The sequence below is a fragment of the Plecotus auritus genome (assembly GCF_963455305.1).
Source record: "Plecotus auritus genome assembly, chromosome: 9".
Lineage (NCBI taxonomy): Eukaryota > Metazoa > Chordata > Mammalia > Chiroptera > Vespertilionidae > Plecotus > Plecotus auritus.
In genome coordinates this window covers 17,659,979-17,674,189 of record NC_137783.1, presented here as the reverse complement: position 1 = coordinate 17,674,189, position 14,211 = coordinate 17,659,979, and the positions used below count along the sequence as shown (strand labels likewise).

At 54.3% G+C, this 14,211-nt stretch overlaps 2 protein-coding genes across 2 annotated transcripts in view; one reads left to right on the top strand and one right to left on the bottom strand.

Annotated features, from left to right (window-relative positions):
• PDCD11 (programmed cell death 11) overlaps positions 1-4,491 on the top strand; it is a 39,431-nt gene extending 34,940 nt beyond the window's left edge. The window contains exons 30-36 of the mRNA XM_080687118.1: positions 164-280; positions 949-1,098; positions 1,300-1,550; positions 2,220-2,388; positions 2,730-2,883; positions 3,275-3,440; positions 4,145-4,491. Coding sequence (XP_080543244.1) covers positions 164-280; positions 949-1,098; positions 1,300-1,550; positions 2,220-2,388; positions 2,730-2,883; positions 3,275-3,440; positions 4,145-4,316 — 1,179 coding nt within the window. The 3' untranslated portion in view covers positions 4,317-4,491. The remainder of the gene's footprint in view (positions 1-163; positions 281-948; positions 1,099-1,299; positions 1,551-2,219; positions 2,389-2,729; positions 2,884-3,274; positions 3,441-4,144) is intronic.
• A 1,279-nt stretch (positions 4,492-5,770) lies between these two features.
• On the bottom strand, positions 5,771-11,209 carry CALHM2 (calcium homeostasis modulator family member 2). Its single transcript, XM_080687944.1, has 4 exons — positions 10,936-11,209; positions 9,778-9,842; positions 8,172-8,887; positions 5,771-6,727 (listed from the first exon to the last, which is right to left on the bottom strand). Exons 3-4 carry the CDS (start codon positions 8,724-8,726, stop codon positions 6,311-6,313), a joined length of 972 nt encoding a protein of 323 aa, XP_080544070.1. The 5' UTR covers positions 8,727-8,887; positions 9,778-9,842; positions 10,936-11,209; the 3' UTR covers positions 5,771-6,310.
• Positions 11,210-14,211: the final 3,002 nt, after the last annotated feature.

The window sequence follows — 14,211 nt, the reverse complement described above, 5'->3', positions numbered from 1 at the left end:
AAGGGACAGCTGACTCGCCGTCTCTTGGACCCAGATTAGTGTGAGTTTGGAGGCTGAGCACAGGGTGGTGCCAGGAGGGGCAGAGGGGGGCATTGCCCAGAGCTTCCCAAGAGTGCTCGTGGGCAAGTTGGGCAGCTCGGCATTTTCCTGCCTGTCGTCTCAGGAAAGGGCAAACAAGAAGCAGAAGAAAGCTGCTCTGGCCGAGGAGGAGGACAGTGGAGTTGAAGTGTATTATCGGGAAGGAGAAGAGGAGATGGAAGAGATCAGTGTGCTGCCCAAGGTGAGGGGGAGGCTGCTCTGGGGAGGGGAGGCCTGGACTCCTGCCGAAGAGCTGGGCTCTTTTTGGCATCGTCCTCTTTCTTGTTTCCTGTAAGATATGAGGAGATGGGGCTGCTGGTTTCTTTAGTTGGTCATCAGCTCCCTGGGGACAGGGACCCTGCCTTACTCATAGGGTGTGTTGCATTAAATAAATTGTAATCAGATTAAATTCTGATTTATTAGGTGGGACTGAATTAGATTAGTGGGGTGGCGGGTAAAGAGGCGGCGTGGTGTTCTCGAGCCCGAGTTGCCCTCTGAGAAAGCCAGAACAGTGCTACTTGAACTGAGGACTGGGTATGGGAGGGCTTCTCAGGCTTTAGGTGTCAGGTCCCTGCCACCCTCAGAACACTTATCCTATCTGTCCTAGCTTGACTGTTATTTTATACATGTGTTACTTTATGTGTGTGTGACACACATATATCTGCATACATATATTTAAAAATTTGTCACCCAAATGAATTTATTTGCAAAGTAAGTTTTTTGTCACTATATAAATTTCCCGGGTGGACTGGGTTTGGCCCTGGGAGGAGAGCATGGTGGGAGTCCTGCTCCTCCAGGCGAGATGGGGCTGGGGAACAAGGGAGCAGCCTGAGCCGAGTGCCTTCCTCACACACCTCCGTGCTCCTCCAGGGGAAGCAGACCAGGCCAGCAGACGTGCCCCGGCTGCAGCTGTCTTCCGGCTTCATTTGGGACGTGGGGCTAGAATCTCTGACCCCGGCCTTGCCACCTCGAAGAGAGAGCTCAGATAGCGAGGAAGACGAGAAGCCACAGCAAACCACGGTGTTGTATTTTGCAGGGACCCCTTGATGCCCGTTCCCTGTGTCTGTCCTAGCCTGTGGGTGTCTCTTCTGGGGGGAGGGGCGGTCTCCGGCTAGGGAGTATTTATAGAGCTTGGGGATTGCCCTGCCGACTCTTGGCTTCTATCACAGACCTGCCCAGGGTCTGAGGAGCTGATTACTCACTTGTTTTTGCCTTTCATAGCAAAAGAAGAAAAGCAAGAAGGAAAGGGAGCTGGAGAAGCAGAAGGCAGAGAAAGAGCTGTCCCGCATGGAGGAGGCGCTGATGGACCCTGGGCGACAGCCAGAGTCAGCAGATGATTTTGACCGACTGGTGCTGAGCTCCCCCAACAGCTCCATCCTGTGGCTGCAGTACATGGCCTTCCACCTGCAGGCCACAGAGATCGAGAAGGCCCGGGCCGTGGCCGAGAGGGCTCTCAAGACCATCTCCTTCAGGTCTGGGCTTCGGCTCCCTGCTTTAGGGAGGGGCCTTTGGACAGGAAAGGCCTTTTCTCCCAGGTTGCAGTCTGACAGCAATTGGAGTGGTTGCCACCTGGGGTTCCTGGACTCTCTCTCAGATGTGCCATCTGTGAAATAGATCTGCTCATCTATAATTTATAGTCCTCTTCACTGTTGACAAGAGTCTGTAACTTAAATAATGTGCCTAACTTGGAGCAGAAGTAGAATAGGGAACACACCTGGGTGAAAACTCTACGTGTGGCCATTTTCCAGGCAGAGAGTAGAGTGAGTGTCCTGAAGGCTGATGAAGAGGAGTGGTGATCCTTTACTTTCATTCTCTTAGTTTGGGGAGAGAAGCAGACCAGAGATTCTGCTCCTTCCAGCTCAGACCTCGGGCCTGTTTGAGATTGATAGGCTTCCTTCCTGGGAATGGAGTAGAGCCTCCGTCTGGGAGCCCCAGGTCCCGCAGTCAGGGTGGGGCTTCCTGCTGCTGTGAACTGCGGTGGGACAGGGCCTCTCAGTGCCTGCGCTTGAGGGTGGGAGCTGAGGACATGGTTGGAGCCTGGGGAGGAGGAGGATAGAGTTCCAGTCGACATCCCCGGAGTAGAATAAAGGGCTCTTTGGGCTGAGATGATGGAGCTCAGGCACCGACTGCTCTCCCTCTAGAGAGGAGCAGGAGAAGCTGAACGTGTGGGTGGCACTACTGAACCTCGAGAACATGTACGGCTCTCAGGAGTCACTGACCAAGGTCTTCGAGCGGGCTGTGCAATACAATGAGCCTCTCAAGGTCTTTCTCCAGCTGGCTGACATCTACACCAAGTCAGAGAAGTTCCAGGTAGGAGTCTGGGCCTGGTGGCCTGCTGCCAGAGGGTCCCCAGCCACTCACAACCTGTCCCCTGGGGGTCACAGAGGCAGCAGGGAAGAATCCCCATGTTCTGGATCCTGTTCTAGTCTTAGGACCTCTGTGTGCCATAGGGTTAGTAGGGAGATCTCCATCTTGTCAGGCCTCCTCATCTCTGGGAGCCTGCCCTCTCCCCTCAGTAGCTAGAATTGGGCCTGCATAGCACTTGGCGTCTGTGAGCCCAAGTCTGGCTTCTCACAGGTGGAGCTGCCCGTTTTTATTGTTGCCCCCCTCTGTCGCATCACCTTCCCCAGCTTTCCTGGTCTTTCCCACAGGAAGCTGGTGAACTCTACAACCGGATGCTGAAGCGTTTCCGGCAGGAGAAAGCTGTCTGGGTCAAATATGGGGCCTTCCTTCTACGGAGGGGCCAGGCTGGGGCCAGTCACCGTGTGATGCAGCGAGCCCTCGAGTGCCTGCCTCAAAAAGAGCGTGAGTGCCTATAGCCCCATTTTCGGCCCGATCCTGAGCACATTGGGCTCACCCACATCTGGGCACAGGGGTTGTGGGTCCCCTCATCTGAGGGTGGTGGCAGGAAGCCTCGTGGTGGTTACATAGCTGTCTGTCTCATGCACATAATGTGTGTTGCAGTTAGCACTAATTCTGTTGCCCTTGTCCCCAGAGAGTAGGGTGTCTGCGGTGGGAGTCATAGGTCAGTGCCCATCTGTGTATATGGCCCTAATCTACCCCACTGTCCCTCTTGTCACTACCTGTGTCTTTGGACATGAGCAGGGAGTCAGGAGTCAGGCTCAGTCCCTGTGGTACATTGTGTTGTGGTGCGGGCTCTGCCTGCTTTGTGTGTCTGAGTGTCCTCTCCCTGCAGACGTGGATGTGATTTCCAAGTTCGCCCAGCTGGAGTTCCAGCTGGGGGATGCAGAGCGGGCCAAGGCTATTTTTGAGAACACACTGAGCACCTACCCAAAGCGCACGGATGTCTGGTCAGTCTACATCGACATGACCATCAAGCATGGCAGCCAGAAGGAAGTCCGGTGAGAGGGGCAGACAGACCGGGGCTGAAATCCCTGTGGGGTTGGGGACATTGGCCAAGCAGATGACTTTAGCAACCACAGCAGCTCCAGCATCCCCTGTTGTCTTACTCTATCTGGACAAACAGCTTTGACATGACACGTCACTTTTCCAACTTCTTTTTCTGCCTCGGGCCAGCCTCTGGTCGGTATCTGGAACCTTGGGTGGGAGATAGGCTGGCCACTGGCCTGGGGGTCCGGAGACTTGGGTTTCCCTCATAATTAACGCTGTGCCTGACTCTCATTGTAGAGAATGTTCACAGGCATAATCTCACTGTTGTCCGCCAGCATCCCCACAGGCAGGGAGGATTAGAGATGGGTAGACTGAGCTCCAGAAAGAGCTAGTGCCTCCCCTCAGCCCGTCAGAGCTTTTCTCACAGATGCAAGTCTCATGTGTGTTCCCTCCCAGTAACTTGTCCTGACTTACTGTGTGACCTTAAGCCAGTAAGTCCTTTAACATCTCTGGGTGTCTGTCCGCTCGCCTGGATGGGAAGGGTGGTATTCTCTCGCTCTCCCAGTGGACATGATGGGAGTAAATATGAAGCTAGAAGTGGGAGTGCTGGGTGACAGAGGGCCTGCTCCAGAGCCTGAGGGCGAGTGGGGAAGGTTAGCCAGGAGTCGTGTGGCGGGAGACCGAGAGTCAAACGCTGCCCTGCTCTTCCTCACAGGGACATCTTCGAGCGCGTCATTCACCTGAGTCTGACCCCCAAGCGAATGAAATTCTTCTTCAAGCGCTACCTAGACTATGAGAAGCAGCACGGCACCGAGAAGGACGTGCAGGCAGTGAAGGCGAAGGCCCTGGACTACGTGGAGGCTAAGAGCTCCGTGTTGGAGGACTAGCTACGGGCTGGCTCCAGACAGCCCCTGCAGCAGGGCCCAGCCCAACTAAACCTCAGGCACCCGGCAGTTGACAACTGTTGCCTGAGGACTCTATTTATGTGCTGCTTTTTCTGCAGTAACTTTGGGACAATCCTGTTAGGATAAAAAGGCATTTCATATAAATTCCTTTTTGTTACTTTGTTTCAAGTACCCATTTCAGTTTTCTCCTTTTCTGAGACTGCCCAGGTTTCTCCATGGGAGTTCCCGGGCGCAGGAGTGGACGGGCTGACTCCTGACCATCTTTGGCCCTGGCAGGCTCTTGGTATAGCCAGAGGGGTCAGCAGGGTCCAGGAAGTAGGCCCCTCCTTTAGATCTGGGAGTCTCTGGGCATTCTGTTCTCCTCAGCTCAGCCTTGTACCCTTTTGTGGAGGTTGTGAGTTGGGACAGAAGGACAAAGGTAGAGCCCAAGAAGGAAAATTGAGGCACCTGGGCACCTGAGAGGAAAGCCAGCTGGTGATGTCTCCTCAGCCCACCAGGGCCAGGTGACCCAACCTCTCCAAATGGGTGTCTCATTGTGAAATGGGGCTAAAAAGTCCTACCTTGCAGGGTTTTGTGGATGAAATGAGAGCATGTATGTCGTATGCTGCCTGGCAGGTAGGAGTCTCAGTGAGGACCTACACTGGCATGCTGTGTGGCTTTGGGGAGAGCCCCCTTCTAGCTCCTCTGGGGAGAACAATTGCTGGGCGGAGGGCATTGATTGACTTGATGGTTATTCCTTAAGTCCTGAGGGAGAGGCGATGTGATGGGCCCAGGCCTCCTTCATAAAATTCCCAGAAAGACAGTCTCTCTGCATCATTTGATAAGTAATGATCTCGTATGGTCCAGAGATCTTGGAGGCCAGAACAGACCCAGCTAGTTGTTCAAGCCAGTTCTTTTTTGGCTTGGTCTTAAGAGAATTAATCGTTTTCTTTGGCAGAGTTTTAAATGTCCTGAGAGCTAGGCAATGACTGGGCAATGGGCAATGACTGAGTCATGTGCTAGGAAGCAGGGCCAGGACAAGGGAGGGCATCAAAGGTTTCAGGTGGTGGAGGCAATCGGGCAAGGTGAGCATGGGAGGGAGGAGGAGCCAGGGCTGGCCTGGTTTTGGTTATTAGCACTGGGCTATGAGAGCTACTCTTCCCTACTGAGTGCAGGATCTTCTGACCCAAGAAATTTAAGCTGAGCTTCTCTCTGGGGGAGACCAGGCTCCCTCTGTTTCTCCAGATCAAGTGAGATACCTGAATCCAGCTGCCAAGAGGTCATCAGCCCCAGAGCTTTCCCTCCTGTGGGAGCACCTGCCCTCCCTCCTGTCCATTTGAGCCCTGCCCAGGGTCTCCCTGTCCCCTTCCCTCTCACAGGAGATGGGATTTAGGCCTGTCCCCATGATCACCGATCTGCTGTGGCATGGCCCATCCAATCACGTAGACAGCAAGCTAGTCCTTTACACTTAGAAAAGCTTTATCAAAAATGTAAATATATAAAATAAAGCCAGTGGCATGCATCGAAGGGCAGCTTCCCAGCTGAGCACCGCTGAGCTGGGTGTCCATAAGCAGTTAGACACAAATTAACTGCACAATATCCTATACAACGAGCCTACTGGTGGGTTTCACTGTCACCTCGCTGTGCTGGCCAGGGCTTCTCAGCCTTGGAGCCCATCAGTAGAAGGTCCTCCACAGCATAGTTAATAATTAAGGACCAGTTCTGAGTGCGAGTCTTACCTCCCAAGCTGTTGACCAGGCGGCTGGTGGCAGTAGGAGAGGGGATTTCTTCAGGTCAGAGAGCCTTCCTGTCAACGCTGACCACATTGAGCATTAGCTCTCTCCTCTACCCAGGTTACTTTGTTTCTTTCTCTTGGTCTGTTTTCCCAAAAAGTCATGGGTAAAAGAAAAAAAACACCTGATGCTGATGTGAGCAGACAGTGGGGTTCAGTGTTGGACCAAGGATTGTCATTTGTGAAGAGTGTGGGAACAGGAACCTTAGGAGACAAGCAGGGCCATCTCCATGTTGTCCGGGGCTGTGCCGTTGCCTGGCAGCCCCTGGGCCCACTTGTGCAGGCGGCTGTAGAGTGGGAGGCCCTGGTTCTCACGGTACAAATAGACGCCAGTGATGGCGTTCCACTGCGGCCGCGGCTGTGTGCCTTCCACGGGGAACTTGGCTACCAGCTCCTCATCATCCTGGTCGAGCGCCACGAAGCCGAAGAAGCGGCGCACGTTGTTGGCGGCCAGCACCCTGGAGTGCACCTCGGCGGTGCGCTGGAAGAGCTGCTCCTCGTTGTTGCGGTACTGCGTCCAGTAGGCCTCCTGGCGGTAGCTGAGTGGTGAGCAGTAATGCTTGAGGCACTTGGTTAGGAACACCAGGACGGCCACCACACCTATGAGCAGCCACCCAAAGAGCTGGCCAGAGAAGGGGCAGAGTGAGGAGGGGCAAGTTGCTGTCTGGACCCCCACCCACCCAGGTTGAGATAGGGGCTGGGCTGGCCTGAACCTGGGCCTCAGAACCCCCTGAGAACTGGCCCTCACTTCCCTGAATGAAGATGCTGCTTCTGTAAGGGAAGCAGGCCCTTCCGGCTATAATTTTACCGCTTTTTCCTCTTTCGAATTCACAGTTTTCTTAGACTTTGCCTCCTGCATTTTCTGCTGCCATTTCATTTCTTTTTTTTTTTTTTTTTAATATTATTTATTGATTTCAGAGAGGAAGAGAAAGGGAGAAATAGGAACATCAATGATGAGAAAGTATCATCAATCGGCTGCCTCCTGCACGCCTCCTACTGGGGATTGAACCAGCAACCCGGGCATGTGCCCTGACCAGGAATCAAACTGTGACATCTTGGTCCATAGGTCAGCGCTCAACCACTGAGCCACACTGGCCGGGATCTGCTGTCATTTCTCTAGCCCCAAGGTTTACCCCCTCCCTTACGTCATTTCAGCCCATCAAAATCCAGGTCAAACTGCCAGGCTCGGCCCAGATGCCACCTCTTGTCTTCCCTACCTCCCCCATAGCCTGGTCCTTACTCTCTGCCTTGTTTTGAAATTGCCCGTGTGCTTGTCTCAAACACTCGCTTGGGTGTGAGCCTATTTCCCCATTTGCTCCTCTAGAGAGGTCTGTGGGCTTTTGATCATCAAATTTTATTTCTGTCTTTCATCTCCCATCTCCTTTGGTGCATTTCCAACCCTGCTTCTCTGTTTGTGTTTCTTACGTACCTGAGAGACCTTTTAAAGAATCTTATGCTCTTCCCTGTCTGTTCCTCGCCCTCTGTTTCTCTAAGTTAATGCTCCCAGCTCGGTTTTTCTGTTTCTGCCCAGGTCTCTGCTCTTCTGTCCTCTAACCAACCTTCACTCCTTCAGAACTAAGCCAAGGCTGAGGCTAGGAGCAGGGCAGCAGCTTCCTGGCTCAAAGGACTGCCGCAGGTCAGCAGTGCCTGAGGCTCTTTCATTCCTGGGATAGGAACACTGGTCCCTGGAGCCAGCCACACCCCGCTATCAGCTCATGGCCCACTATCAGCTCATGGCCCATAGCAAATGTTTCACAGGCTTGCAGGATTTGTGCTCCATCTGGCTGGAGTAAGGGGCTTAATCTATGACTGGGATCAAGGCTCAGTCTGAGCCAGAAGAACATTCCTTTAACATTTAAAACGTATTTGTGACTGAGTTGACCATTGTCCCACCAGACACTAACCCATGGGATTACCCAGCTCTGATACCTGATGCTGATTAGTGCTTTCTGGAGACCTTGGTCCCTGGGCACCAACTCCAGCTCTAGCACGGAGCCATACCAACACCTCCCCATCAGCCACCGCCAAAGGAAGAAAGAAGAGGCGCTTCCCTTTGCACACCTTACCTGGGACTCATACTTGAGCCTGCGACTGACCTCCTCCCGGAAACCTGACAGGTTGGCAGGGCCCTCCCCACAAGGGAACCTGGCCAGGATTTCTGAGGCATGGTCTCGCGGGAAGCCCTCTCCCCCGGCTGTGAGTGAGGAGGGGTCCACAAACTCGCTGAGAGCACAGACATAGGCCTCACCGCGCAGCAGGGAGATGACAGACCAGGTGATGGGCGCCACGGCCGCCCGGCCCAGGATGGAGCTCAGGAGGAGGAAGGTGGGGGCAGCCGAGCAGTTCTTGGTTCTCCGGTACTGGCACTCGGTAACTAGGTTCCAGGTGTGGTTGTTGAGGATGACGCCGATGATGAAGAGTGCTAGGGCGGGCACACCGATGGCCGTCAGCCCGTACAGGTAGTTTCTGGCTGGCGAGCAAGGGCAGTGGAAAGCCACCACAGAAAACAGCTCCTGACTGCCCACCGTGCCCAGTGCCACCAGCCCATTGAAAATCATCACGTCCTTGCTCTTGAAGAAAAGCGACAGAAAGCGGAAGTTCTCGGCGATCAGGGCTGCCATGGTGAGAGGTCAGCTGGAGGACTGGCTGCAGGGGTGGAGGCGGGTGGTGACAGGGGTGGATGGTGCCTGGTGAGACTAGCAAAGAGAGCAGGCAGGTGGGCACCTGAAGGCAGGGCACGGTCTTGTCATTTTATCACCTGGAGTGGCCGGCCTGGTACTCCCTGTGGAAGAGCAGATCACTGATAAATGTTTGCCTCTGAAAATGGGGATAGAGGAGAGCTTGTGTGTTCAGGCTGGTGAGAAGGGAAGGAGACTTGGGGAGCTCCAGGGCCTGGTGGAAATGATGGTAGCCACATTTCACTGAGCTCCTACTATGTGTCAGGTGCGTTACAGCCCTCATTGCCCAGCATCATGATCCACACTGAGCTGTCCTATCCCTCGTGTATAGAAGGTGGAGGCTCCGGAGGGTGAGTGGCTTAGCAGGGCCACATAAGGGGCTGAGATCACACCTCAGGTCTATCTGCCTCCGACACTAAGGTTCCTGTTGCTACTGCAAGATTCTCTCGAGGCAGGGGTTAGGAATGGCCCTGTGGCCTTGGGGAATGTGGGACGTTGACTGGCTTTCCCACTGGGATTCCAGGCTGAGGGACTTAGGACTGTTTGGAGGGTGTGTCCTCAAAGGGGTATAAAAGCTGGGGTGGGTGTCCTGGTGGATAAGGGACTTGGACTTGACCCTGTGATGTGGAGCAGGTGGAGGAAGGTGGTGAGCCTGGTTCCGCATCCCTGGTGTCCATAAGAACCTTTTCATCTTGGAGACCGCAGGCTCTGGACTGGTTTAGGACATCCTGACTCAGCACCCTTCATGCCTTTCCTCTGGGCCTCAGTGTCCTCATCCACGACAAGAGCATAATTCATTCTGGTCCTTGCTCTCTGAGGAATGCTGGAGGGGAGGAAGGGCATACACCATGCCTGCTGTGTCCTATAGGACACTTTGTCCCTCCATCTCTCTCACCCGGTTGAGCCTACAGGGTGCTCCCAGAGGTGAGGCAGGGTGGGATGATTCTCCTTCCTGCAAAGATCGGGCAACTAAGGTCTAAAGAGAATAAAATACCTTGCTTGGGGCCATTCAAATGTGCAGGTGCTCAGGCAGGACTTCCGACCACAACCTCAGGAGGCCTAAAAATGGACCAGGGTGAGTCAAGCTAAGTGAGTCCCCATTGCTCTGTGCCCATCTACGAGAGCCCTGGTGAACCTCCCCTTCCTCACCCACTACCCGTTCCCCATGCAGCAGCCTCCCAGCAGCCCTCTCCCACCAGGTCCCTGGTCTCAGGGACCACACAGCTGCCAGCGACAGGAAGCCTTGATGAAGGCTAAGGCTCGGCTGTGCCCACCATTGGCTCTGCCTTGGTCTGGGCTGCAGCAGCGCTGGCAGCCTGCCAGGAAATGGTCGTGGCCTAGGCTCCAGGCTGGTTCCGCCCCAGCTGCCTTCCACCCACACAAGCCAGAAACAAGCCAGGGTGTGGCCAGGCCCCATGTGTTCTTCTCACCCCTGGGGTGAAAAAAATCCATAGGCCAGGAGGTGGGGGGGAGGGCTTAGAGGGGGATAAATGGTGATGGGAAAAATAAAATAAAAAATTTAAAAATTCCATAGGCCAGAGGAAGCCAGGGAGTAGGGGGCTGGTGTGGGCAGCTAACTAATGTGAGGAGACTTGCCCATGTTTCCTGCTCTGCCTCCTCTCTGCCCAGGTTGCCAGATGGGCAGGGCAGAGCTGGCTGACCATGTGTGGGATGCCAGGAGATGGAGGCAGGGAGGGATCCAACTCACAGCCCAGGGGCTCCAGTCTAACTCCCTGGAAAAGGGAGTAATATTGCTGGGGATGAATGGGTTAAAAGCAGCCCCTTCTCCCTCTTCCTCTTCCCCCCCTTGGTTTCAAGGTTCCTAATGAGCTCTCTGTGGGAGGCCCTGGGTTTATAAACTATAAAGTGGGGTACGAGATGCCTGGACACTGGTGGGCAGAGGTGGGACCAGGCCAGCTTCTGAGACTACTGCCCCCTTCCCCACCTAGCTGGGAGTGAGACCTCCAGCAATAGTCAGGACAGGAGTCAGGTGGCTGGGGGAGGGACAGGACTGGCCCCTGCCCAGAGTTAGGGGTGGGGGTGGGGTGCCTCAGCTAGGGGCCTCTCTCCAGGACAATCCCTCTGGGCAGCCTCAGATTGGCCCTGCCCTGCTCCCGTCACCGGGCACACCCTAGGGAGGGGACCTCCTTACCTGGGACCAGCGGCAGACTGCACGGCAGAGTGGCTTTGGCCTCCTTGTGGCTGGCTCTCTGAGTGGCGCTCAGACATGGGAGCGTGGGGCCTGCTGGGGTGGGGCCGCTGCTCCACCGAAGGGCCTTCTGTTGACCATGCCCTCCAAGAACTCCCTCCCACTTTCTTCTGCACAGCTCGGGGAGTCCTCAGGAAAGTTAAACTCCAAAAAGAGGAGGAAACAGCGGGATGGAGCTTGTGCGCCAGCGCCAGCGAGTGGAAAACATCCCCGAGCCAGGCAGAGGAGGGCGGGCAGCAGAGGGCGGTGCAAGAGGAGAGGAAGTTGGGGCGCCTGTTGAGCAGCTCTTGGCCTGCGGCCTGAGCCTGGCTCTGCCTGCCTTCCCGAAGAGAGCTGCTGCCGGGAGCCCACCTGACAGTGCGCCCCACACCAGTGGGACTGGTTCAGGGGCCAGGCAGGGGGCCTGTGGGAGAACTGGCCTGGGCCTGCCTTCCCAGCCAATTACAAGAGCAGCCCCTATGCTTGACACCCCGCCCCCGCACCCTGGCTAGACAGAAGCTGCTGGGACAAAACCTTGGCAGGGTTAGGGGAGAATTGCCATCAGACTGAAGCTGACCCATTGCAGGACATGCAAGGCTAGGCCTGCCCCCTGCCCCCAGCCTCCACCCCATCCCCACCCCTCTTCTAGCCCTTCTCCTTCAGCCACTGCCGGGACGAATCCTTCCATCCAGACTCCAGCTAACTCCTCAATCTCAGAGGACTGGTGATTGAATTCTGGAGTCTAGGCATTCTCAGAGGCCCTGTGGGCAGAGCTCTGACTGCTGGTGGAAATAACAAGGAGGCGGGTTTTAACGGAAGCCCTCTATAATGATCAGACCTGCCCAGACTGCCAAAAAGTGGTCGTGAGCCCCCCATCTGTGGAGTGTGCAATCTAAGGCTGAGAAGCCATGGGTCAGGAATTCTGCAGAGGAGAGAGTCTTGTCCAAGGATGAGCTGGATGACTCCTAGGATCAAGGGAAAGACCCCCAGCTCTGTAATGCGTGCGGTTCTGTCATAGTGGAACTGCTGGGTGACATGCTGGCCTCCGAGCTGGGCTTGTCCATGTGCAGGAGTGAAGGGCAGGGGACCAGTGTTTATTTTTCAGGTCCTACCACGTGCCAAGCACCGTTCCAGATTCTTCCTTCAATGTCATCTCCCGTTATCCTCACCATCATCCTGGAAAGCAGATCTTTTAATGTCCGTTCTACAGATGGACACACTGAGGCTCGGAGGGATTCGGTGACCTACCAGAGGTCCTACAGCTCTAGTATGTAAACCCACATCTGCCTGACCCAAATCTTTACTCTTCACATTTTTACTTCCCAATACCTTCTGGCTGGCTTTTCCCGTTGGAAGCCCCCCTTCCCCCAACACACACGTGATCTTTACTCATCTGAATCCTCCCCCTCATTCAGGATTTAGATCCAGTCCCACATCCTGGAGGAGCCCTTCAGCCCAGCTTGGCCTACAGGGATGGCCCTCTTCCCACATCATTAAAGGGAGGGAGACCAGGCTTCAGACGTGGGAATGGAGAGAGGGGTGCATACGGAAGAATGTACATTATAAAAACAATGTTGAAGGGCTCAAGATCAAAATGAATTCTGAGCCCAGCTGATGTGGCTCAATGGTTGAGTGTCAACCTGTGAACCAGGAGATCATGGTTCCATTCCTGGTCAGGGCACATGCCCGGTTGTGGGCTCAGTTCCTGGTAGGGGGGTGCAGGAAGCAGCCGATGGGTGATCTCTCTCATCATGATGTTTCTATTTCTCTCTTCCTCTCTGAAATCAATACAAATATATATTTAAAAAATGAATTCTTAGATGAGTAGGACTTGCATCTTTTTTAAAATATATATTTCTTTATTGATTTCAGAGAGGAAGGGAGAGGGAGAAAGAGATAGAAACATCAATGATGTGAGAGAATCATTGATCGGCTGCCTCCTGCATGCCTCCTACTGGGGACTGAGCCTGAAACCCGGGCATGTGCCCTTGTCCAGAATCAAACCCGGGACCCTTCAGTCTACAGGCCGATGCTCTAAGCACTGAGCTAAACCTGCTAGGGCAGGACTTGCATCTTAAAGATAGGTGAGAGGACAAGAAGCCCATCTTGTTGGCCCTGTTTCTTCCTCTTTAACAAAGATGGCTCCAGTTCCTGATGTCCCTCCTCTCATGTCCAGGGGGACGAGAAAGTTAAGCCCACAGGTTCAGAAATCAAGAAACATGTCAGCCACACACACCAAGTGCCTACCATATACCATGTCCTTTATACACTTCACTCATTTAATGCTCACAACAACCTCATGAGGTAGGTGCCCTCATCTCCATGGGTTCATAGGAGGAAACTGAGGCACAGAAATGAAGCAACTGGCCAAGGGACACAATTTGTAAGTGGCAGAGCCAGCATCTAACCCAGTTCTGTCTCACTCTGGACTCTTGAGCTGCTTCCACTCTAGGCAGCCCCCTTCCACCCCTGTGCCCTCATCCCCACCTCGGGACAGCGCCTCGAGCACTTTAGAGCCTCCACCGAGGAGGTGGGGCCTTTGAAAAAAATGGGAAGGCTCAGCTTCTGTGTCCAACTTCCCAGCCCTGCGGATGGTCTGATTTCCCCTGGATGTGAGGGAGGTGTTAGATTAGTCAGTGAGAGGACCTTCACCATGAGAGGTACTTTGGTCTGAATGTGCCCCTCCAGAATTCATATGTTGAACCCCCAAAAGTGATTATATTGGGAGTGGGGCCTTTGTGGAGCCCTCACAAATGGGATTAGTACATTTATAAAAGAGGCTCCGGAGTGATCCCTAGCCCCTTCTGCTGTGTGAGGACAGTGAGAAGGCACTGACTATGAATCAGGAAGAGAGCCTTCACCAGAACGGGATCATGCAAGCACACGGTCTTGGCTCCCAGCCTCCAGAACTGAGAAATAAATTTCCTTTGTGTATAAACTACCCAGTCTGTGATATTTTGTTATAGCGGTCCAAATGGACAAGACAGGAGGCCTCTGGTGTTAAATAAACATGCAGTCCACCGTGACAATTGTTGCGTGACCTCCATGGTGACCCCACACCCTGCCTTTTCCCTAATGGACCTTAGCTCCTGGCATCTTTTGTGTCACGCCAGGTGAGGGTGGGAGTCATGTCCTTTTGGCCCACCTTGGCCTGGTCAGCCTCACTCAGGAGACTGGCCAAAAATCAGAGGACTGCTGTTTCATGAGACGGCGGGATGCCCGCTCACTCCCTAAGCCTTG

Excerpts from the sequence above, each read along its gene's own strand:
- CALHM2 (XM_080687944.1), bottom strand. The coding sequence starts at position 8,726 with ATGGCAGCCCTGATCGCCGAGAACTTCCGCTTTCTGTCGCTTTTCTTC. Across the intron at positions 6,728-8,171 it reads GGCTCAAGTATGAGTCCCAG|CTCTTTGGGTGGCTGCTCAT; the intron begins GTAAGGTGTGCA and ends TTCTCTGGCCAG.